Genomic DNA, 26,088 nt, shown 5'->3' with positions numbered 1-26,088 from the left:
ACATACTAGCATAGCAGTATTTTAGTTATATTGATTTAATATACTTGCTTAACTGGACACACTCTGTATAATTTTCACACTTCTACAAAATCAATCAAAATCGAGATCTCATTCGCAGCGGATCACGTAAATCATGATCAACACCAGAAGACAGGCAATTTGTTGGTAATTTCGCCCTAAATAACTGTAAACGGGGTTGTGTTAAATTTATTAATATCCGCGCTCATTACCATTGCACTCACAATCACGATCCTCTAACTGACTGCCGCCTTATTTGCCGACGAGCTAACGCGAGCTTGTAGTCTATTAGAAATGGCAGTAATTTCTTTTTTATACAAAATTATAATTGAATTTTTTTATGACAATTTGAGTGCGTTTTTCCTGAATCTGCCTGGGGATAAGCGAGAACTAAGGTGGTGCACGCAAACATAAATAATGTCCATTCACTCTTGGCTTGAATAATCATGTCTCTTTTCCAGATGTATAGGCGGAGATAACATTTTTGCCAGATTATTGCTTTCGATTCATCTACATTCATAATTTTGTGTCATGAGACGACATGATAATATATGTCTTAATTAGCTTAAAGTTATACTTATAACTGTTTTAGCTATTATTTTTTGTTCTTGAATTACTTAGATAGTTTTTATTGTTACTAAGTACTCGTATAATAGTTTACGTTTTAATTTTTTATTTTTAGATACGTACATATATAAAATATCATGGCTAAAATTACCATATTTCAGTTTATTTTATTCATTTATTTTATATTTCATCATACCACGTTGCCTCCGTTTCAGTTAAGTGAAACATTTCGGCTGGCAGAGAATAACATAAGTCTCGGTGCAATAAAGTTGAAATAAATTAATATTATAATAACAACAAACAACCCTACCAATAAAAATTGCCACGTCTATACATTCCAACCGCTAGTTCATGAGCTATGGGGCGTTTACAAGGCAATCTCGGCGACTTTCATCAGCGTGGCAATCTGTGTTCGCTGCTCGCTAATGACGACCAGCCATTACGCACATTATTATACATACAGCCATGTCAACTACCAAGTCTGATGTACAACTACGGCATTAGCTTTGGATCTGACTTGCAAGCATGAGGGCAAGGGACATTCCTTGTTCTATATTTTTTTCTTGTTAATAGTTTTATTTTTTTTAATTAAAGGCTCAAGTTTAAGTGTGGCTTGGAAGTCTGTGTTCTAATCTGTCAATTTACACATTTACACATACAACCATTATCAACAATCAAGTCTTATGCCCAACTACAGCATTTCCTATGCCTGAGAGTAAGGGAAAAAATCCTGTCCTATTGTTTTCGGCCCGAGTTTTGGTTCATCCGGTTTAATATAATGATTTGCTAAGAAACGAAAACTAAATGAACTTTCTGGGAATTTTCAATAAATAACGACTTTGCAATAACAGAAAAGTTTTAAAAACAGATGCAATTCACACTAATTTATCAATGGAAAAGAACATGTGGCTGGATGATAGAATTGAGATTCAAATTTACAGGTAACTACTTGATTCTGTACATAGCTTAAGTTTTTTATACTTAAAAGAACAAATTTTACTTTATTTTTTAAAAATGTTTCCTTTATCTCCGTTATTTTATTAAAGTGCTCCTATGCACAAACAACGAAGTAGGTTATTTTGATAATTTCTTTAGTTTGTGTAGCGCGCTATCCTTTTCAGATCCATACGGCCAAAATAGAGACAAAATACAGTAAGAAAGTTAAAAAACTTACCACCGGTAGGTAAATTTGCATTGGTCTTATATTCTCTCTCGTCGTGGGACAGGGCTCGTATGCTCCTGTCCGGAGGACTCTTGTACTCCATGCCCCGTAGCGCCGAGTCAATCATGAGGGTTCGTTGAAAGCCGAAACTTCGGATAGGATGGGTTACGTTTGTACCTGTGTCAATTGAAAAAAAATCAATTAAACATTATGTGTATACATAACACATATATAACAACCTTATCTCTAACAGGATAGATAGAGCCTATAGATACATATTTGTTAAGTTAGATCACTTGTTGATGAAATTGTTTTTCGATTAATTTATTGAGTGTTAGATTGCTAGCACATCGCCTAATAGAGAATCACAGTTTGTAAGCCTTTTTCTTGATTTTTTATTACTACCAGTAAAGTTTTCCTGTTTGGTCAGCTGGTCTGGTAGACTGATAGAATGCCAAACAGCATTAAGTCCGCATTTTGTTCATTCTATTTTGTCAAATAAAGTTTTAAATAAATGAATAAACCAGCGCGGGAAGTTAATCTTATCTACCTGAGTTAATATAGCTAATCCTTACCAGACCAGTATCATCAGGCAGAAAGTCTCCCACGGAAGACAAACGTCGGGCAACCCTAATTCTAGTACCCTATTAGACTTTTTAAGACTATTGGCTCTGTCTTCCTCGCAAGGGATATACATATACGAGATTATATGTGTGTAATAATTATATGCGAGTGAAGACCTTCATAGGTCCAAAATTAATTAATACATTAAGTATAAAAATTAAAACATTAATTAATTTATTCATGTAGGTATTAATTTTGATATACAGTCATAAAGATAAAAAGAACATTTTGCCCTACTAGAAAACATCGATATTTTAATTAATCCTTATCCTTATAGATTTCTTATTTAGAAAATTGTAAAACGTTTCCTGCATCCAATTTTAAATAACAACGTGTCAGTCACCTTATTATAGACAAGAATGGTGGTCGTTTTTTTTTTTCAATCGTGTCCCTAAAATATCCGGAGTCGGCCCATGGTCTTTATTTAAGAAGGCACCGCTGTAATTATTATTAGACCCCTTGTAAAAAAAAAATGCAGATAATTAGTTCGAGTTAACACAATACAAATGTATCGATACCGCAATTATATCGAAAATCGACACAAACAAATGCTGGGAGTTACTTATTGTTATACAATGCGATGCTAGAGGGATGTACTTATAAGAATAATCTTTGCAATCAATAAAATACAAATAAATAAATTATAATACGTATAAATGTTAACACTCAATGTTAGCTTGTGTGTTGTTGTTAACATGTTTTCAAAATGGGTTAATTTCGTTAATTTCGACATCCACTCTTGCTAATATTTTTTTTAAATTGACATAGTTTTGTTCGACTTAACTATGTCTTGGAAACATAAGTTGTAGGGCGCAACTTTATATTAATAAACTAATACATATATTTTTATAATAAAAAGTGAAACACCTTATAAGTATATGTACAAATTAATAAATTACTTATATAGTGTTAATATACCATAAGTAGATAATTTTTCAATTTTTAAGTTCCTACCTATGTATGCTGCTTAACTTTTCAACATTATTAAATAACATAACACATATTAAACATTTTTAGTTTAAATCAACTTTGGGGCATCGCATTAAATTTTGTAATAATACATTTATCGATAGTCGATACTTTCGACAAGTGGACTACACTAACAAGGGTCACTGAAGCGGCTTACAGCAGGCCCTGCGAATTAAGTCTATTAACTAAACTTTTAAGTCGAGGCACGCGAGTATCCTTTCTTGTCCCATGGACTTTTGAGCTTAGTGGGTAAGTACTTGCTTTTGTTTGCTCACTCTTTGTTTGGTATTTAGCAGGATTTTACGTCATACGATAAGTTGGTTAATGATGGATGGGTTTTGCCTTCGTTATGATGTTATCAGTTATATTATCATCAAAAAAAAAAAAACTAGCACATGAGATAAAAGTCAAATAAACTCTATTTTAATTTCAAATGAAACCTCAATTGTTATTTTTTTATTATAATACAAAATGACTTTTATCATTCACTCTATTCCTTTTGTTAAATGCTAGTAATGCATATTGGCAATTACTTCACAGAGTATTGTATTCCTTTGTCCCATATATATATAATAAATATATATATATTAATGTTTGTATGTACCTATGTCCGTACGTTTGTTATTATACGCGCAGGCACAAAGGTGATCCTGCGAGGCAGTTGGAAGCCGTGCGTGAGTGCAACTTATTACAGATATAATTTCACTATTGTTTGCCGTCGGCTCTGCTACTCCATATGGCGTAACATGTTTTTTTTCGCCCGCCAGCCAATTTTGACGATAGTTCCAGCAAAATATATAAGGTACAGGTTAAGAATTTATGATTTTTTTATAATAGGCTATGTATACATCACCTTAATATCATAAATAATCTAGCATATTTATTTTTCCTTGCAACACTTGTAAGCTGTGGTCTAAGCTGGTAAGTAAACAAAATTATCTGGAATAATATTATATTATTGGTAGTAACGCAAGTTAAAGATACTCTTCCACATTTCTTACTAATATTGTGTGTGAAATAGAAAATAGAAAAGGGTATGTTAAGATGGTTCGGTCATGTGGAGAGGATGAATGAAAGCAGGTTGACTAAGCAGATATACAAGGAGAGTGTGGAGGGAAAGGTCGGAGTGGGAAGACCTAGACGAACGTATCTTGATCAAATTAAGGACGTCCTGGTAAAGGGTCAGGTCAAAAGTACCCGAAACCGCCGAGCTTGTATGAAGAGAGTTATGAATGTGGACGAAGCGAAAGAAGTATGCAGAGATCGTGGCAAGTGGAAAGAGGTAGTCTCTGCCTACCCCTCCGGGAAAGAGGCGTGATTTTATGTATGTATGTATGTATGTATTGTGTGTGAACGTAACTTTATCGTTTCTGATAGAATATTAACGATATTATTTTAAGTGGTATTAATAATTTAAGCGTCTGGGTAAATAATCTGTTTTAGCCTAATATACCTTGGCACATCATGAAGTTTCTGGAAGAAGACGTTTAACACATTAATTAGTCGTTTGTCATTTTGGTATAATGGACTTCGAATTCGACTGGCAGAGTAACCTTATTACTTACAATGTTACTTTAATGTAGTATAGTAACATAATTTTTTAGGAACAATAAAGTTTAATAAGTAAATAAAAATAACGTCTGCCTGTTTTCATGAACTTGAAGTAATGTTATCCTTCTGTACACTCCGTATTTGTTACCATTACCACCGACCAATTTCGTCGATAGTTGAACTTCTTTTCAGTCCTCAGTCTCGCGTGACTGGACCGGTATGGTGGCGGAAGACAGTCATATTATTAATTAATTTGGCAGATATTAAAGGAATTCAATATTAATCGAATTCGGTGAAAGTTCATGCATTGTTTCGTTCAATTAGGAATGCCTGACTGAAATTTTCTTTGCGCCTTTTTGATCAATGTAAAAAGAATAAATCCTTTTTTTCTTTTTCTCAGGTTCTCAATTTGACCGTATTTTTTTACAAAGCACGTGTTTTAATCGTTAAGGATATTAATATTGAGATTATTACGATTCGTATGGTTATTACTTTAGAATATTTCCAACAAAACCATCTAAAATCTTATAAGTATTTTAAGGTTCTTCAGGTCGATAAAACAATTTATAATTATTTCAGGATTCTCAATCTCAAAAATATTTACAAAAATAGATAGATACACATATAAAAATAGTCATATCAGTTTTCAAAAGCAAAACAATGTGAAATTGTTGATAACACGTCGGCACTCGTCCGTCCTTCGCCGACCCAATGCCGTATCGCGGTTCCGTGGGAAGAAACCATTATCTGCGGTGATACCACACCAATACACGATTCGTTACAAATATGTGATAATAATAGACGTTATGTGCACTTGTTTACGGCCGTTTCCGCTGGACAAAATTATGATTAAATTAGTTTTAATAATTTTTAGAATTTGAAGAATCTACAGATTTGATGTGGTATAAACTATAAAGCCTAACAGAAAATGGGCCTTTTTTACTCAAGTATAATTTATTTTTAGCATTTACTTTATCCGCTGATTTAAGGTTCGATTAAGGATGGCGAGCAATTAATTAATTCACTATGTGTGTTACATACACACATATTTTTGTTACATCTAGTTTTTTTGGTAAGCTACAAGATGTAGTCTAGACATAGTCTTTTGGGAGAAAGCAGTGATTTTTGTTTGTATGTCAATGTTTTAGTTCTTCTGGAGTGAATAGAAATAATTTTTTAAAATAACTTATCTACCTATTAGATAGAAGACACATAAAATTTTGTATTTTCATTTGTTATCTAAACCTACATTAGAAAATAACGAAAATTCACCCATTTAAACTATTTGTCTACACAGATAACTAGGTATTACTAAGAGTTTAAAACAAAAATGTGTAAATTATCATGTAATGTAAATCATGCAATACTTACTAGTTTTGGATCGTGGCTCTCGGGGTCCGTCCACGGTGACTTTGATAGCTTTTTGGTAGGTTGCTACTTGAGGGGGATTCGTAAGAATGGTGATTGTTAATGAGAAGCTCTTCCCTGAAACAAAATGTTTGGGTTAAAATAACCTAATTTGAAATAGTAGATGTATTTTTGCAATTTTTTTTTATTTGTAAACGATGAAGCCATCTTCCAGCCATCACTTTATCATGATCTTTGAGTTTTGTTACTACAAAACTTAGATATAGCAGAAATTTCACATAACTTTTACTCAATTCATTTGCATTAATTTTAACAATTTTAGCTCACGAGTGGCTATGACGCCGACAAGAGGCACAATTTACAAATACCGTGTGACAAACTGCGGCTACTTGGAATGTTCAAAACTGACAGGACGAATTCACGAGTTAGCAAAAAGGCCGTAGGGAAAAAAGATTCAAGTTAGACAGCTATTTCCTAATCTTTCCAATGCTTTCAAAGCTGTCATGTAATACACGATTAAGCTGCGTAACCTACTGGTCTGGATATGTCAACGAGTGAGGAGTAAGTCAATATTTCTGTTCTCCGGGAATACGCTACTATGATGACAGATAGCAATGATAACACACACAATACAAACGTAGCTAGTTTGTTCGTTCGTGAGAGTGTTCCCTAACTACAGTCCATCCAATGGTGGAAAATAGCGAGCTTTTTGGGCGCCCGATTTGCGGTCGCCAGTAATGAATGCACCGATAAATACCGAATAAAATTACAGTTAAAATGAGTGGATTAACATGTCTAATGCAGATAATTCGCGTGTAGCGAGCACTCGATTTGGAATAAATGACTGATTTCGACCTGTTTAATTTGAGCATTATTGTACCTATTCACTTCACGTTTGAACTTCAGCCAGAAAGGATGAGCTGCAATTTACATTCTAGCCATGTTACCCTGCGTCTCACGCTTACATTTTATTATATTTTATTGGCGAGTTCTGTCAAACATTTCCACGACGTCTCAATATCGGTGTCGTTCTCACAAAGCCGACGTAAAACTCGCATTTCAATACGGAAACAAATCACCATAAAACGCCGGTCGCGAACTCCGCGTCTCTTCTCCAATCATGTGAAATATTGCTTTTAAAACTTAATGCATTTCGTATGATCACTCATCAGCAGTTTAGGACCTAACACAATACACGGGGCTATAAAATATAACATTGTATCTCAAAACTTGAGGTGTTGAGAGAGGCGCGTGAAATATTCAATTATGGTGCGCGGGCGCAGGTGGGCAGCAGGGTGAGGCAGGCAGGAGGGACGCCCGCCATTTTGATTTATGATCAAACGTAAATTCTCAGTGACATTTGTGAGTAAGGAGACTCACACTAAAGAACGCTGGACTGTAACATTTTTCAAGGAAACACTTTGTGGTTACGCGAGTATGGCTGTTTATGTATGGACGATAGTCGCTATTAAACTGGCTCTGCGCATCGATGTATAGTGCTTCTAAATATGCACCGTTTCAGGACGACAAGGCATCAGTTATTGGTCCTTATTGATGAACTGTCAGTGCGTCTAAAGCTCATAAACATGAGACGTTATGTAAGTATGTGTAAAGGGTCTGTACTATAATATACTTTCCTAAATATTGTCGACTCTGTCACTGATTCATGAGAATTATATGATGACGTTACTAAATAAGTTATGAATAATAAATTGACCTACATATTAAGAGTGCAATTTATTTCAGCCTACAAGAAAATAATAGAGGAATCGCGTCAAGACTTTATCGCGTTCATTGTAAACGTAGGTACTCATGTTTTGTTTATTTCATAAACAGTGACACTAAATAAGTTATATTAATATGCATATTTTATAATAAAATGTGTGATACGAAACTTTATTAACCAAAAGCGATCGCCGTTATAAGCAATTGACCTGCTTCTCCTATTTTGATTTAGATAGTTTTCATCCAAGAAGCTACTGAGTCTTTTTCTATGGAACAGGTAGTCGTTAGGGTATTGGTTGAATATCTTAACCACCCATCCAATGACATACCTAACTTATAATTCAAACAAAGAGAGTATCTACCTAGATTACTAGGTAGTTACTATCTTTGTTTTAATTTTGGGAAGATATATTTAGAAAGCGATAAGTCGGCCAAGTTGAAATTGAATGGGCTGGACATGTGCCGTGTGGTTCCTGGCACGAAAAGGAAAAAGAATAGGACCACTCCATCTCGTTCCCATAGATGTCGTAAAGGGCGACAAATGATAGGCCTATAAACTTGGGATTCTTCTTTTAGGCGATGGACTAGTAACCTGTTACTATTTGAATCATCAAGCCAAACAGCTGAACGTGGCCTTTCATTCTGATCGAGACTGTTGGCTCCGTCTAACCATGCCGCTAGATACATGGGCCTTATTAGCAACTAAATGAATCTCGGCTGAAATAGGAACTTCGGCGCAGATGGCGGAATGATATCGACATCTTTCTCGGTGGATTGCTATACTTCAAAGAACTTTATGAATGGAGAAAGGAAGCCTTGCCCGGCAGTGGAATACAAGTATAAACTAATAAAAAAATATTAAGAATTTATAAAGGTGTTTGTTACATACACAATCCAAAACAAATTTGTATCAACTAAAATAACGTCACAAATGTATGAAGCCGTTGAAGCGAGCTGTGCCCAGTGAGACGTAAGGCAATAAGAACAAAAACCCCAGAATGATGGCACCACGATTATGACCGCTACATAAAATGATTTGGTCACATTCTGGTCATGCCGTTTACCGTCGCCACTCGCTCCTAATTGTGTGTTCAATTTGATGATGAACTCTCTCTTCGAATTGCGTTATGAAGATCAAATGTTTCACAACGAAATTAGCGCTGATTACGCGTAAAGGTTGTGTAATTTTAATTTCAAATGAGAATAAAAACATAGTGTTGTCAATTTTACTTATTTTCTAAGAGTAGTAGTTTTGTTTGTGCTATCAGCGCAAGAGTTTTTTCAATGTGCTTACTTACGGTAAGGACTGAAAGGAAAATATTTCATACTCGTTAGGGGTGTCTCTAAAAAATTAAATACAAGTTTTAAAAAAATTAATTGTAAAATTGGAATATATTCGAAATTTACAATCGATCGTTTGCTTTAGTAGGACACCTATCTGTAGTGATGTTATGAATGTAAGTACGATACCAAACTTTAAATATTAACTTGGAATTGGTTGTAAGAGGCATGTTGAACTTCCAAGGTGATGCACTTAAGCCCCGAAGTGCTGTTTGTATCCATCACGTCACATTACGGAGGCAGTGTTGTGACGACCCCGTCACAAGCAATGGCAGTTCACACACTATTCGTATCAGGTTACATATCTAATCAACGACTAGTGTAATATGAGTTAGCATTGGTTCACACGACCGAGAGTGATTAAGGAGTACTTTTTTATTATTAAGTAATAGAAATATATAATATAAAAATATGTTATCTTATCAATGACTAGTAGGATTAGTTCACGCGAGTGTGACAGATCTAAAATGTTGTATTATTTTATTCATAGGTAATTAATATTTAATTGAATGAATAACTACTAACTACTACTATCAATTTCTACCATACAGAACGTTCAGATATCTATGAATAGTAAACTGAAAGGAGCTATGATGTATTGTGTTGTAGAGAGAGTTTTGTAGGAAAGTGTAACGACCTAATTATTGTTATACACATTGTTGTTTATTTTTACACAACTAAGTACTAATTACAGTTTTATATTCAGTATTAAAAACCGGTTGTAATGTTGATTGAACTAATAATTAAATTGGTACCTAATTATCAATTAATTTAACAAAATATATTGACTTAAAATGCTACCTTTTTAAATAAAAGTCATTTAAAGATAGATAATTGGGAGTCCTAACGTTCACTTGTGTCTAAAAATAATATTTATTTGTAAAAATAAACATGAGTACAAAATCATAAGATTGGGTTAAGCCAGAATCATTTCGCAGAATTTAAAGTATTTTATTATTTATTTTGAGCTTTAAAGCATAGTCTATTGAGAAAACAACCAGTATGATATTCATATGACATAATAATTCACATATCACGCAATATTTTTTTTTAAACTAACGGTATTGATATCCATAATGAGTTGATCGATATACAAACCAGTTGAAATAGGTGGCAATTTATAATCCGGTCTATTAATAATAAATAAGCAACTCTGAATTAATTAATACTTATCGTAATTGATTTGAACACTATTGATTTAAAATTAATGATACTGGTTACTGAACGTTTTGTTCTTTTGTTAATTCATAATACTTTAAAAGTAAACAAAGACAATTTATTGACAGAAAAATAAAGATTATCAATTAACACAATTGCAATACTATAACAGTTTTTAAAGCAAACACAAAGTTAAAAGCTCATCTTCATTCCTAATATTTTAAACTGCTCATGCAGACCTAATAGTTTCTATTCAATATAGACACAAAGCTCTAGATCTGAATCTACAATCTGGAAAGAAATAATCAAAAAGAAGTTCTTAGATATAATCCTTAGGTTATCATATCCTTGTAGCTATTGGCTTTACTTAAGACGAGATTTAAGATGAGATGTACACACATCCTTCATTCCTTTTTTCTGTAATAAAACAATGGCAATATACGTAGGTATGTAATTAACATTTGTGTACGTGTGTATATGACCTGACAGTAAACTGGTACTTTATGAATCTCAAGTCTATCATCAACCATACAGCTGAAGGTGGCCTTAGCCTTTCCAAGACTGTTGACTCTGTCTACCCCGTAAGGAAAAAAGGGAATGAAGATGTGATTCTATGTACAATGTGTTGGAGAGTTAATTTATTAGATTTTTGATCACCTATACAGCAACATGATTTATGAACTGATTTTCAGCTAAAATCTTCCTTGGCAACACCAACACAAACGTTCTAAGGCATCTAAGATGACCGCTGTAAGAACTCCAAGATTTTACAGCACAATACATGTGGGCTAATAATGCCTGCGCCGGCGCACCTCCACACAATGGAACTGTAAAGTGCGAGCGTCGTTTACGGCCCCTGCGGTTTGGAAATTAAAATCCGCCTTGTCTGATACACTGTCGTGAAAGCGATTTTCAAATGAGATTTTCGCATACATTTTATTGTTTAGGTGAAAAGTTACGATTATGGCTGACATAATAGGAGTAAAATGGAATTTAAAATAGTTCTTTATATACATTGTTGTAATAAAATGTTGGCATAAAGTTTCAGTCATGTTTTAAAATGCTTGTTCATGGTTTACATACTCGTATTTTATTAATTCAATGGTTAAGAGACAACACTAGGTAAAAATGTTTAAATGAGAGTAAAACAATTTGATTACAGTTTTTGTACTCGCTGATCTTAAATTGTAGATATAAGTTATCTGTCATTTTTGAGAGGAGAGAAGTAGGTATCAAGATGAAAAATAAGTGTTTTTTTACACCCAAGCAATACAAATCTCTTCCTTTTTTAAATTTAATGGATATTATAAGTACAGATAGTTAAGAATAAATGAAAGAAGACGCATTTAAGACATTTTTTTGGATATGCCTCACCAGCAAACGCTACAAAATATTTTAGGTACTCGCATACGAGTACAACTTGATAGTAATAACTTCAAATGAAATAATACGTTTTCTTTTCGTACAAATAATTCCATTCCCCTCGTTTCCATCGCATATTTCTCTGCATTATAATTGAGAAAGCGATCAATTCACAAATAGTCATTTAATCCACGACACGGGCGTCACTCCTCACAAACGGTTTCCATGTTCGTGATTTAGAAACTTCTGCTCACCGCAAACTATTATTTTGTTTATTACCGGGAAGGGGCAGAACGAGGCCTTAATCGCACGACCGTTTAGATTCTTTTATTATAATCTTATTTTATATTTTCTATCGTTTATATAAATTATACTGGAACCGAAATTTTATAAAACTTGCAGCTAATTTACATTATTTTATGTTGTCAAACTGTAGTGGTAGTTTAACTGAAAAATATTTGCTAGTTTTACTCACGTAGTAAAACAAAGAGCGACGAATTTAGCGCCTACATATTGCAATCGAAGTAACCACCAACACGCGTGATTTTTGCCCCTACATAAGAATAAATGTATTCTTTTTTGCAAATTCCACGGGAACTGTAGTTTACCCGTGATAAAAAGTAGGTACCGTATGTCCTTCTACAGAATTTCAAGAAGATTGGTTCCATAGATAACACGTGAAAAGAAAACAAACAAACAAATAAATTTATTTTCGCATTTGTTATATGAGTATGTATGTATATGCATGACTATTATGAATTATCCTGAAAATACTTAATTATTATAAACTTGGTTATTTCCGATTTAGGGTGTCCGGTTTCCCCTATCGGTTTTTTGTAAAACATTGTTGTTTGAGTCATTCCGTGATAACCGATAATATGTGAAAAAAAGTTGACCCATCGCAAACATAGAATATCTTCCGCCTGCAGGTTTCAAAATGCGCGACAATCAAAGATTAATGGACAAACTTGTCTATGATTTGTTGTAGTTCGAATCAAAGGCAAATATTTTAACTTACCAAAAGTGCGTGTAGTTTGTCATAGGTATCGTAATTATGCATGTATGAATAATGAAATATCGCGGGCAATAACTGTAGTATACGTATTTATAAATTCTTACATAATTCAGTACAAACATCAATTACTATGTTTTGTATCTGGTAGGCCAATATTTGACCTATCGCACTATTTTTGTTTTAATTATGGCATTATAAAATTAACGAGCTCTAACTAAGATAGTTACTCTGAGTCACTTCACACAATCTAAGTGAGTCAGCCTTATTTGCAAATAATATTTCCGAGTTATATAATATTTGCAGTGTAAATGACTTCTGATTAATATTAGGATTCCCGGCGTAAAGTACTGACACGCGAACATATATGTATGTATATACCTACACTTACATATTTGCTTGTCTCCATAAATGAGGGCATTCGAAAAATTATATCAAATATTCGCTTCAATAGTTGTTTTTAGCACAAATAATGTACTCTATGGTCATTAAACTTAAAAATGATGTTGCAAATAACGTTAATCTACCAATTAAACTGTTATGATAAGACATTTATTTTTTAAGAAAAAAGAAATTGTTGTCATTGCTCCTTCGCGAAAGAGGCGTGAATCTCTTCAGAGAAGGACTTTTTTCAAAATCTATATTTGAAGCCGTAGGAAATGTTGCTATTTTCTAAAGATTCAGTAGTAGAGAATGCTGTTAGTATAAAGTCCACCTAATGTTCCTTTGAGGCTTAATAAAGTTTTAAATAAATAAATGAAGTCGCTTCCCGCGTCTGTCTCTATGTCCCTTAGATCTTTAAAACTACACAACGGATTTCGATGCAGTCTCTTTAAAAGATGGAGTGACTCAAAGAGAAAGTTTTTTATGTACAAATGTTACCCGTGCGAAGCCGCGGCGGGTCGCTAGTAGATAATACAGAGAACATAACAAAGTGAGATTACAATAAACAATTAAATGATTTCACAAAGTGCAGTATTCAGGCATTGGATAACTACAATGGCGGGTATATAATTGGTTAATCTGTTCCGTGTGGGTGGGCGACTATGATTTGCGTGCCTATAACCAAGTTACCGATTTAACGTCTAACCCTGTTGATTAATGCCGAATATTGCAGTTCATCGGATTAGATCGCCTAATAGCCGTATCTAACATTAATTTTAGAACGCTACAATAGCGAGCTATGGATTGTATGGAAGTTTGCATGAATAAGAATCAATAATTTTTTAAGCGAAACTTTACTATGTAAATTTTGATTTGAGGAAAATGGTAAATTGAAAAATGGTTACTATCGAAATAAAATTAAGCTGTAGAAAAGATGGCAAGAAATACTGTTTATAACAATCAAGTTGTTGTTATTTTCCCGTGAGCTCCGGTTGTGACCCCACTTCTCTGAAGAGGGGCCTAAAGTTCGTTTCATCCTGAAGTGGATAAATCAGGTTTTTACATGTCTTTCATATTACCTCCCTAACAAGGGAACCTAACGACGCATCATAACATTGCATCGTTTGTTGTTTAACATAGTATTAAGTTAACATGTGTTTGTTGTTTAACATTTTAACATAGTACGTTATACAGAAAAGAGGCAAAGATTTGTTTAGTCCGTATAAACACTGATACTTATGCTATCCAAGCATAGAACTTCACAATAGCCAGACTCACCTCTCCCACTTCTGCCGACGAACCTCAAGTCATTAAACTTGGCCACTCTATTCTTCATCACGGCTGAGTTATTCCTCAACTCTGCACAGCAGTTCTCGTCGTTACCAGCCATTACGGTGACCGTGGTGCCGTCTCCCACTTCCCCAAGGGCTACCACCTTGAAGCCACCAGGCAAGGTCTTGTTGGACCGCCAGTGCTGGGGCAGCATGGAGCACATGTAGTCTGGACTACCAGTTGGGACTGAAACAAGATGATCAAACTATTTTTTAATAATTCGGTATTATAGGTCTACACCTATAACTATAACTACTTTTGTATATACATCTATAACTACTTATATAAGATAGGCCCAAGTTGGAATAATACTGTTGGGAATATCTTATATATTTTTTTATATTTGGCAGTGGAAAAGGAAAGACAGTATTTCAGCAAAATAAAAAACAAAATAAAATATGACATTAGATATCAAAGAATCCTTTTAAACCCGACTTTTTGGCTCATCCCCAACAATTATTATCAGCTACACCCGAGGCTTCGCTCCCTAAGGAATTTCGGGTTAAAAACTACCCTATGTGTTATTCTAGGTTTTATTTCACCCGTTTACTAGATTTCATAAAAATCCGTTCAGAAGTTTTCGTGTCAAGTAGTAGTCAAGAGTAACAAACCCGCACATCCATACATCCTTGCAAACTTTTGCATTTATAATATTAGTAGAACACTTTAGGATAGTCTAAGCGACGTACTACACATTTGTAGGCGTATTTCTACAGCTTTAACATTATGAATAGCTTAAGTGTGAAAGATGAGTTCGGAGTCGTAAGCCTGTACAGGTAAAAAGCTGAAAAGTAAGAGTTCGCTTTAGGAAAATAATCGTCCTGGACCAATAAGTATGCATTAAATGGATTGGGATGCATGGACCTGCTAGTTTTTTAAAAGAAGTCAAAAACTAATATTTATAATAGCCTCAGTTTGCAAAATGAAAAAAAAAAACACTTCATTTATATTAATATTAATCAAAGTTTAGAATATTCATGAGCTAAGAAATATTTAGATGATAGATTGAAAACTGTCCCTCATATTTTCCGTAGTCAAGGGGTTTTTCAAGGGGAATCTAAGATCGTTGACTGCCACATCGTAATGCACAAATAAACATAAAAACTGGATATACATTCAGTCAGAAAAGTATCGGGAATGGATTATTTATTTATGGTTCCAAATTCAAATTTTTGTTTTTTTTGTTGTTGTTAGATTGGCACAACTGTTTTCCATTTTGGCGCGGAGTTTGAGTTGCATCTGTTGTTTACATTAAATACAGTGCTATTTTTAGTTATATCATATCTAGTGTGTATTGCTAATTTCATAATGGATAAAAACATCGAACAAAGAGTTTGTCTTAAATTTTGCATTGCCAATGGAATATCGTGTTCGGAGTCACTGAAAATGTTACAGAAGGCTTACGGTGAATCGACTTTATCAAAAACTCGTGCTTATGAGTGGTACAAAGCGTTCAAAAGCGGTCGAGATGTGATGGAATATTTGCCTCGCTCTGGTAGGCCATCAACGTCTGCAACTGAAGTTAACATCGCAAAAGTGAAGGAAATAGTGACTGAAAATCCTCATTCAACTTTGAGAGAGATAGCCACCGAACTTTCTGTATCTCACGAGTCGATCCGTACCATTTTAACTAATAATTTGGGTATGAAACATGTTGCCGCTCGGCTAGTCCCAAAAGACCTGAATTTTTTTCAAAAACTCAATCGCATGAGAGTCGCTGAGGACATGCTAGAACGAGTCAATTCCGACCCAACATTCATGAAACGCATTGTTACTGGTGACGAGACGTGGGTTTACGAGTTTGACATGCAAACTAGTCAACAAGCTTCGGAGTGGCGCCTTCCAACTGAACCGAAACCGAAAAAACCACGCCAAAGTCGTTCAAAAGTCAAAGTCATGTTGACTGTTTTCTTTGACTATCGCGGTGTTGTGCACTCGGAATTCTTGCCGGAAGGTCAAACGGTAAATAAGGAATATTATTTGAGTGTTATGCGGCGTTTAAGAGAGCAAATCCGACGAAAAAGGCCAGATTTGTGGAAAGAACATTCTTGGATTTTGCACCATGATAATGCACCTTCGCACAAGGCCATCATTGTGAACGAATTTTTAACCAAACACTCAACAAATACCATCGAGCAACCACCATATTCACCAGATATGGCTCCAGCCGACTTTTTTCTTTTTCCTAAACTCAAATTACCACTTCGTGGCACCCGTTTTCAATCGGTAGAAGACATAAAAGAGAATTCGCGGCGAGAACTGACCTCAATTCCGGAAACAGCGTTTAAAAAATGTTTTGATGATTGGATTATTCGTTGGCGTAAGTGTATCGTTTCTAAAGGAGCATATTTTGAAGGTGATAAAATAAATTTGGATGAATAACAAACAGTTTGTGTATTATTGATCTTTTCCTGCTACTTTCTTGACAGAGTAGTACTTTTAGGAAATTCCTACTAGCTTTATTTAAATATTGCGCCACAGTTTTGAATTGAAATGGTACCACACGACAGCTTGTTAAAATTAGCTTGTCTTATTAGTGATATGGCTAACCTACACTAACAGTAAAAAAAACTAACCAGCTTTTAGGAAGTAATATTCTAAAAACATGTGAAGCTAATGGTCTTGTAGCGAAGAAAAAACATAGTATGTTTTATCTGCTTCTCTTCTAATCTGTCACTTTTTGAGTCATCATTAAGTCATACAGCTGAACGTAGCCTTCCAGTGTTTTCGTTATTGTTGGCTCTGTCCACGCCAAAAGGGATAAAGACGTGATTATATGTATGTTTGTGTGTATTCCATGCCCTGATGCTACAAAATCCAACCAAAACATTGACCGTCCTTACCCCGCCGAAAGAAGATGCTGTTATACTGAGATTTTTAACCGGCGTATAACGGGTTGGGTGATGGTAAAAAACTTTAATAGTGCAACTGTGGTTTCTCTATTTACGGAAGCGTCTCTCCGAACGAATTACCGCAACTGTGGGCAAGGAGTGCGGTTGTTGCGTGATAAGGGGCCGGCGGCGGTCGGCGGGCTCGGTTCGTCTTTACAGGTCATTTATTAATTAAGTACGACCTGTAAGTTAATAAAAGTGTTGACAGAATAAATAATTTCTTTAGATTTTTTTTCATATAAAAGTATTTACGATAATCCTCCTCGTTTGAAGTTAGTACTGCGAAGGTTTACACAGTGCCTGTCAAAGAAATCATAGTTTAATGGTGCCTACTGTAAGAAATTATCTTAAATATATACAGACACACTGTAGATCTAGTAAAGAATTGTTCCTGATGAAGGTTCTCTAAGTTATCTCGTGCTACTTAACAGTTAAGGCGATGTAGGAGAGTAAATGTAACTGGGTAGTAGTAGTAGTAAAGTAATTCAACTTGCAAGCAAAAAGTAGCCTAATTTAGTTTTTACTTTACAAACGAAATCATAAAGCTTCTTTCTCCTGGCTTTAGTTCCGATTGCATCCTTACCTCTCTGGTAAAGAGCCCGGGGTATGCCTTTGACCATGGATTCTAGATTGGGTGAGTCAGGTATGTATTTACACGAAGCGAGTCCCATCTGACCTCCGCAACCTTTGCAGGTAAACCTTACCCGTATTCGATTCATGGTTACACATCTAATTTCTTGAATGTGCAGGTTTTCTCACAATGTTGTCCCTAACCGTAAGAGCATCGGTTAGCATTAAAACTAATGTACTTAACTTTGAAAATAGTCATTGGTACATGACCGAGGTAGGATTTGAACTTGTGCCTTTCTGCGCATCACACATTTTAACCGGACACCTTACCGATTCAACCACCGACAAATCATAAATCGTATGCCGTTTTTGTTAACTGTATGCCAGTTTAGACTATGTAGTATTATACTAGGTGGGCAGTAAACAGCGATAGCAAATAAACATGCAGTAATTTTATTGAACAGGCCGGCCTCATTAGCCGCCATTGAGCGAAGTCATTATCATGAGTGTTTCGCGCCAATGCAGCCTCCTAACACCGGCTAACTTACCTTTCATTACAGGTGAATCTATTAGTTATACATATGGCCACGTCTATATCCCATGCAGGGTAGACAGAGTCAACAGTCTTGAAGACTAAGTGGCCACGTTCAGCTATTTGGCTTAATTAAAGAATTGAGATTCAAATAGTGACAGGTTGCTAGCCCATCGCCTAAAAGAAGAATCCCAAGTTTATAAGCCTATCCCTTAGCCGCCTTTTACGACATCCATGGGAAAGAGATGGAGTGGTCCTATTCTTTTTTGTATTGGCGCCGGTATAACCAAAATCAATAAATATATCACATCTTTATCCGTTACCAGGTTAGACAGACCGTTTTGAATAGATTGAAACACCATGTTCATCTATATGGCTTGTTGATGGAATTAAGATTCAGATACCATTAATACGTTGCTAGCCTCTCTCTTTATTGATTTTTAACAATGTGACAATGTGCATGAGAAGAGTAACAACTGGTATAGACAATCCTATTTTCTTCGCTACCATATCAGCATAGACGGTTACACTGGTTGTATTTTATGACGTTCATGGCAAAGAGATGTAGTGGTCTTATTCTAATGTGCTAGGTTTCAATTCACCATAAACTATCGCTTGCTTTACTTTTTGCGTGTATGCACAGCCTACAATCTTGAAAAATGAAAGGTCTCGTTCTGCTGTATTTATGGTGGCTTAATAGGCAAATGATGGAATTGATATTCAAATAGTGTTCAAAATCTATTTTAGCGATAAGTCATTAATTCAAATGTTTGAACGTTCGTATGTATATATATGTTACTCTTGCGCCGTGTATATTTGATTGGATCTTCCACTTTCAAACATCAATATTTCTCTATTTTGTTCCTATATTTTCTTTCACAATAATTAATAATATTTTGGCACATATTTTATGCTTACAATTATCAAACAGTCTGACCTAATTAGTAGAACGACATCATTATCGCGAGTGCTTTTCATTGCGGCGCCCGCACCACCGGAATTTCTAGCTTCCACTTCATTTGAGGTAATGTACTTGCAATTAATGTGTTCACGGAACTATACAATGGTTGGTTTGATTTGGAATATGTTAACAACTTCGTATATGACTGATGCTACAGAATCTTTAGAAAATACAAAAATTGTGCTGGAATATTTTTCTATTGAATGGAGAGTAAGTTTATAATTTATTTTTATGTGATATTGTAGCTTGTTATACAGCTTATTGTTCTATTTTTTATTATTCTAAAAATCGTAGTTTTGAAGTGTGAATACCACTTAATATTTTTAGAACTCAAATGGTTAAAATCTGTTGTACGGAGAGCCTAAAAAATATTTAAAGATAAGAAAATTTTTTATTCCACCTAAGTAATTAAGAAAATATATTTAAAAAGAGAGCCAATTGATTATATTTAAAATCCTATAAATATATTTTTTTTATGTCTATCTGTCTGGGTTTTTACATATTGATAAACAAAATAAACCCACTTGGCACCTTATTGCATAAGATCTGCCCGTCGCGTCGCGTTGAAGTCTTTTGCTTGGACTCAGTTTTATCTACGCTTATAATTTTTTTTTCCGTAATTTTATTAGTTTTATCTAAACTTTTCGTTACTTACGATGTATTTAATATACTTATACATTGTATTAAATTAGAATAAAACAAATTTTAGTTTATTGTTTCATTTCTATAAAAAACTTAATACAAAAAATATTAGTATAAATTAGTACAAATAATATTCATACATACATATGGTGACGTCTATATCCCTTGTGGGGTAGACAGAGCCAACAGTCTTGAAAAGACTGATAGGCCACGCTCTGCTATTTGGCTTAATGATAGAATTGAGATTCAAATAGTGACAGGTTGCTAGCCCATCGCCTTAAAAAAGAATCCCAAGTTTTCAATAGTCGCCTTTTACGACATCCGTAGGAAAGGGACGGAGTGGTCCTATTCTTTTTTCTCTTGGTACCGGGAACACACAAGAAATATAAGAATAATCCAGTTACATATAATCATAGTGTAACTTAAATGTCATATAATGTATGTAAATGTATACTCGTATTGGCACATGTCAAGAGCAGTGGTCACCGCAGCCGTCGCTGTCCGTGGGCAGACGTTGACGAAGAAGTCGACGAAAATAGGGAGTTGAAACGTTGTAAAGTTAGTTGATGGGTGGAAAATATTGGATATGCTTTAAAACTTTGTCTATGCTTGGAATTATTTTTCGATGCGTTGAAAGTTGGTCCTCCGACGAAATCACTTTGAAATTGTCGCGCGCGCGACGGTAAAGTAGTGGGAATTGTTATATTTGAATTCGGATGTTCGAACGCATGTTATTTGAAACCTATGTACTATTTAGATGTTAGTTATTATTAAAAACTTTCATACCTAGTATTTTTTTTACAACACAACCATTAAAAATGAGACACAAACAAATTTGGAGCTTTTTTTCTTTTTAAATTCTGAGCTGTTTAACCTTACCCAAGTCAGGGTGTTCAGCTCTGGTTTCCTCTATGATGTTCTGCATCCACCAGGGCTCCAACTCCATGTCGCGGCGTCGCCGGCCTCGCGACTCGTAAGGCAGGTGCATCCTCACAACATCACTAGTATCCACTACCACTCACTATAGTACTTGCCAAGTATTGTTTTTGGTACCGATTACCACTTATTATAGTACTGTCCAAGTGTCCAATTTTAATTTACTAAAGATACTTGTAACGTTACACTTCTATTTTTTATGCCAGCTACCATTCAGTATACCTAGTACTGGCTAAGTGTCTTTTTTTTCCACTCATTAGAAGTTCTTAACTGTCCAGCTTTAGTTGTCCAAGTTTTGGTATTCACTAGCACTCACTATACCTATAGTACTCACCAAGTATAAAATTTTATGAGTTCAAAAGAATGATTTTAAAATATCTATTAATTCTTTTCCAAATTTATAACACCTATTACTTTTTTCCAACGTCACCAAAAAAAAATTGTATGACTAATATAAAGAAAACACTTGCTTGGCACTCGGCCAAAACTTGTTTGATAGTCTGAGGAGTTTATTTATTTTATATACTTAGGCAGTTAGTTGTTAATAAGCACTATCGCATTGAGAGATCATTCGATTCTTATCTTAATAAAAACTGTCTTCTCAGTATTTACAAACAGTTCTTTTATAAGTAGATTTTATTGTCAAACTACAAGTACGTTCCTATAGATCGTTCATTCATACTTTGCTTAGAAGAATTAATAAACAATACACACACATACATAAAATAATGTCCTTGTATGTGTAGTATAATTTAGTCTATTTATATAATGTTTTACTTAATTTAACCTTAAAACACTTTAGCAAGAAACCTTGAAGATCAACTTCAACTTAACTTTCGACATTTTAGATGAGTCACTACGAAGTTTAGCGCGAAACTGTCCGAATTGTGCACAAGCATCCAGATTAATAGTTCCGGCCGTATTCTCAGAAGAGCTCTGTGTCGGAGGTCACCATCTCAGCGGCTGTCAACATCAGCTGAGCGTTAATTTATTCAGATATTTCCCGCGCGTTGCGTCAGCGGCTCGGCGCCGGTTTTTTAATGGGTGATAGTGTTGTTCTAGTAGAGGAGCGTAACTCCCCGAGGCCTCGTCACAGGTATTTACCGCGGTCGCGTCCGCGCCGGTGACTCAGCGAGGCCGGCGGAGGCTGCGCACGTGTACACTGCCCGCGCGACTCTCTACTACTGAATCGCCGCCATTCTGTCACTCGCTGCCTCCATTCTCTGCGGTCAATCTGCGGTTTGGCCACGCTTCATTTGCCGGGAAAATGTGCCTCATTTTTCTCCTGCTCGCTCGCGTGTCTTCACCGAACAGTGCAAGCGAGACGGGCGCAAGTTTTGTATTAAATATTTTTGTTTAGCTATTGTTGAAAGGGAAACATTACGAGCTTTTTCATTTTAAAATGCAATTGCTTATTTAGTTATGTAGCACATTAGCTTCATAATGGAGTAAGATGTGAAATATAGTAAATTACGCCATTTTGGGTAACAATTTCGACTAACAAAAAGTCGTTTTTAATCGAAGTTCAAAATGAAAAAAAATGAAAAACATTCTTTATCTAACAAATTAATTATGTGATTTAATAGCAAAAATGGACATTCCTAAGACAACATATGATACATGCAATATTAAAGTTGTAAAAAGTCAAAATTAAATGCCACAATGCACTTAAACTTTACATGAACTTCAAAAAATCACACTTGTATGTAATGATCTAAGTTTGCGATAAGTCGCGGGAAACTCAAGAAAGGTGGGCGTGTGTTCGACTGGGCGTGCCGCCCCGCCTACGTCGCGAAGACGGCCGCGCGCCGCCGTCGATGAAAAACTCGTGATATCGGCATATCTCGTCGCTTCCATATCCCACTCCCGCTGAAACGGGACACTTGTTGCGAACTCTCCGACTAAGTTACCAAGTTTCAACTTCTTTTTATAGTGAGATATGTCCAGGTAATTATTTACATTGTTAAGTAAAGGTTCTTTAACCTACGTATTAATTAAAGACAGTATGTGCTTTGTTTACTTACTAAATTGCCTGTCATCAAATTGACTAATGGTCACTATTGCTATCTCTGTAAGTTGTGAGTCACAAATCATGAATTTTCCTACCTTTGGTAAAATGTCTGTGCTTAACTCACTCACTCAAGTAAGTTATTAATATTTATAAATAAATCTATGCGGGACATATCACACAGATTGCCTTAATTATTTCTTACTTATTGAAATTGCAGTATTAATGTAGTTCACGGTTTTTCGCACAAACTTCATTATTTTTGTCCCTGTATGACTGTGATTGTTGTACAACTAGAATACCGCAACTTAACTGTATCAAAGACCTCAGCCACCTCTTTAGAAAGACCTAACCGCGTCCACAACAATGACATTAATTTGTATCAAATTATTTCATTAAAGAAATAAATACCTAAAGCCTGCCTGGTGACCCGATAACCGCAGTTGTCAATTTTTGCGGTACAAGGAGTAATACCGCAGCAGTGAGCACACCCACTCATCCTATTAAACTCGTTATTCCAATTCCAAATAGTATTATAAATGCGAAAGTAAGTTTGTTAACTCTTCACGGGTTATCTACCAAATAAATCTTCTTGAAGTGTCACGTAAAAGTATATATTTAAGAGTTTGGAGAAGGATATAGGGTAGGTATCTTATTATAATAAGTATATTTATCCCGGTCAAAACTATAGTTCCCGTGGAATCTGTATTCTTTTGTAGGTTCCGCTAAATTCATCGCTTCTTGCAGGTGGTGATAATTTCGTCTCTTTGTTGTAGATTGCGTTAAATTAGTCGCACCAATTTCTTTAGTCATGTACTAGGGTTGACTTCGATTTTCAGCTTAATAAAGACGAAAGAAGAAGACTAATATTTGTTTCAAATTGAGTTAATGCAAACTTATGTCTAAAACAGTTATTTTTCTTATAATATAATTAATCTTAAGAGCTATCTTAAGAGGCTAGTTAGATAGCTAGTTAGCTATAGCTAAAAATATTTTACTGAGTCTATTTCAAGTTAATTAAGGGGTTCACTTTCGAGATCATTGCGAAGTTGCTAATGAAATAAATTTTACACTAATTGTGCCAAAGACGTATGGGCACGACATAATGGCCACTGGTCCAATCTAGTAAATAAAATATTACACATAAATTTCAGATCAACCAAGTGACGATAAGAATACCGAATTTAAGCTATGTACATTAAAATCAATGAAATTTATCTTCGTCAAAACATAAATTAACCGCGCTGTTGTAGGTTTGAACTTTTTACTTCTTTGTTTTATATTTAATTATTGTAGTCCTTCGAGAATGTCCTCACAACCTTCGTTCTTTATACTTATTCTATATTAGCTTTAACCGTCGGCTTCCTTCTGATACATCATCATTTATTGCAAATCCATGTATTTTTTGTAAGATGAGAAATGGCCGTGTTCTCCAATCCTTACAATACGTATGCAAAATTTATCAATCGGTCAATTAAAGCAAGAAAATCAGATAAACAAATTTGCATAATTTGAAATTATGCAAATTTGTTAACATATGAAATGGGAAATTATTAATTTCCATTTCATATGTATTCACTATTTAAAAATATTGGTTAAAAATACACAAAAATCAAATATTTGCCGTCTTTATAAAAATAATTGTGGATTTCCCATTCCATATGTACCTATTCACTATTTAAAAATATTGGTTAAAAATACACAAAAATCAAATATTAGCCGTTTTTATAAAAATAATTGTGAGGATTCTTCTTGTAAGTGATGGAATCTCAATTCCATCATTGGGCCATACAGCATCGTGGCCTTTCAGTCTTTTCAAGACAATTGGCTCTGTCTACCCTGTAGGATATAGACAAAGAATATAGGTGATCACACAACTACTGTCAATCATCGCGAAGAAATTGACGCGCTCAACCAATAGCAGCGAAGAATCTAAGACGCGATTTCAAAGATTTCACGGATTGGAGCTATATATACAACCTCCGACACGATATCGTCGGAGCCGCGGTTCCCCAGGCATAACACCTAGCCTGGCGGAAGATCTTCCCTTTGGTGGCGGTCGAGCCGAATCATCGCTCCCGCTACATATGTATTTATGATTTAAGGAATATTTCAGCGCACTTGTAAACCTGTCAATTAAAATATAGGTGTAATATGAAAACTGTTTGGTAACTGGTGGAGGTGATTACCATCAGTTGTGATGACATTTATCAATACAGCACTTCTATAGTCTTATATTATTCCGAATTCTATGGCCATAATAGTCTGCGGCGCCTAACTAGCCCGATTGTTTACAAACAGACGCAAGCATAAACACTCCATGCAAGTACAGACAGCAGAAGTAACAGAAAACGGTCACGTGTTATTGCGCAATCAATATTTTAATTAGAAAAACAACCTTCGCATGCTTTTTTTCGTCATTTTATATTTCAATAAATTAAATTTAAAATATATCTATATATTAGTTTTGTGGAGGTGCTCCGCTCTTCAACACAGAATCGCTTTAAAGAATAGAACGAAACGCTGCTGGTACTTCCCCCAAATAAATTAACCACTGGAAAGAGAAGATGCACCAGCCGAAGAAACTCTTACAGTATTAGTCTCACTGATGGAACCTCACCATAACGAGCTTTATTCGGTTGCAACTAACTAAGTATTTGGCTACAAGCAAAGGAAAAAGTACCTACATAAATATGGATAATTTATCGACTTTGTGTTTTTGGAAAGTATTCCGTATAAATTAGATTAATAAAGTAACAATAAGGCAACTAAAGTAAGTGAAAATATAGTGTGTAGAAACATAGCTTAGTTGGGTCGCTGCATTTATACTCGTATTCTAAAAAAATATAATGTAAGGCATACGTACTAAAAGAAGTAATAACGACCTCTTCTGCTTTCCTTCAAGAAATATAAATTCCATCCGACAAAACCGATTGACACCTCAAGTGATTTTTTTATTGACTGTACAAATATGG

General features: G+C 34.9%; 1 protein-coding gene across 1 annotated transcript in view; it reads right to left on the bottom strand.

Moving 5' to 3' along the window:
* LOC106134273 (runt-related transcription factor 3) overlaps positions 1-21,295 on the bottom strand; it is a 39,190-nt gene extending 17,895 nt beyond the window's left edge. The window contains exons 1-4 of the mRNA XM_013334273.2: positions 21,049-21,295; positions 14,520-14,759; positions 6,263-6,376; positions 1,760-1,924 (exon numbers count right to left, since the gene is read on the bottom strand). Of these exons, the coding sequence (XP_013189727.2) occupies positions 1,760-1,924; positions 6,263-6,376; positions 14,520-14,759; positions 21,049-21,157 (628 nt within the window). The 5' untranslated portion in view covers positions 21,158-21,295. The remainder of the gene's footprint in view (positions 1-1,759; positions 1,925-6,262; positions 6,377-14,519; positions 14,760-21,048) is intronic.
* Positions 21,296-26,088: the final 4,793 nt, after the last annotated feature.

The sequence above is a fragment of the Amyelois transitella genome, chromosome 17 (assembly GCF_032362555.1).
Source record: "Amyelois transitella isolate CPQ chromosome 17, ilAmyTran1.1, whole genome shotgun sequence".
NCBI classification, from domain to species: domain Eukaryota; kingdom Metazoa; phylum Arthropoda; class Insecta; order Lepidoptera; family Pyralidae; genus Amyelois; species Amyelois transitella.
This window is presented reverse-complemented; position numbering and strand designations above follow the sequence as displayed.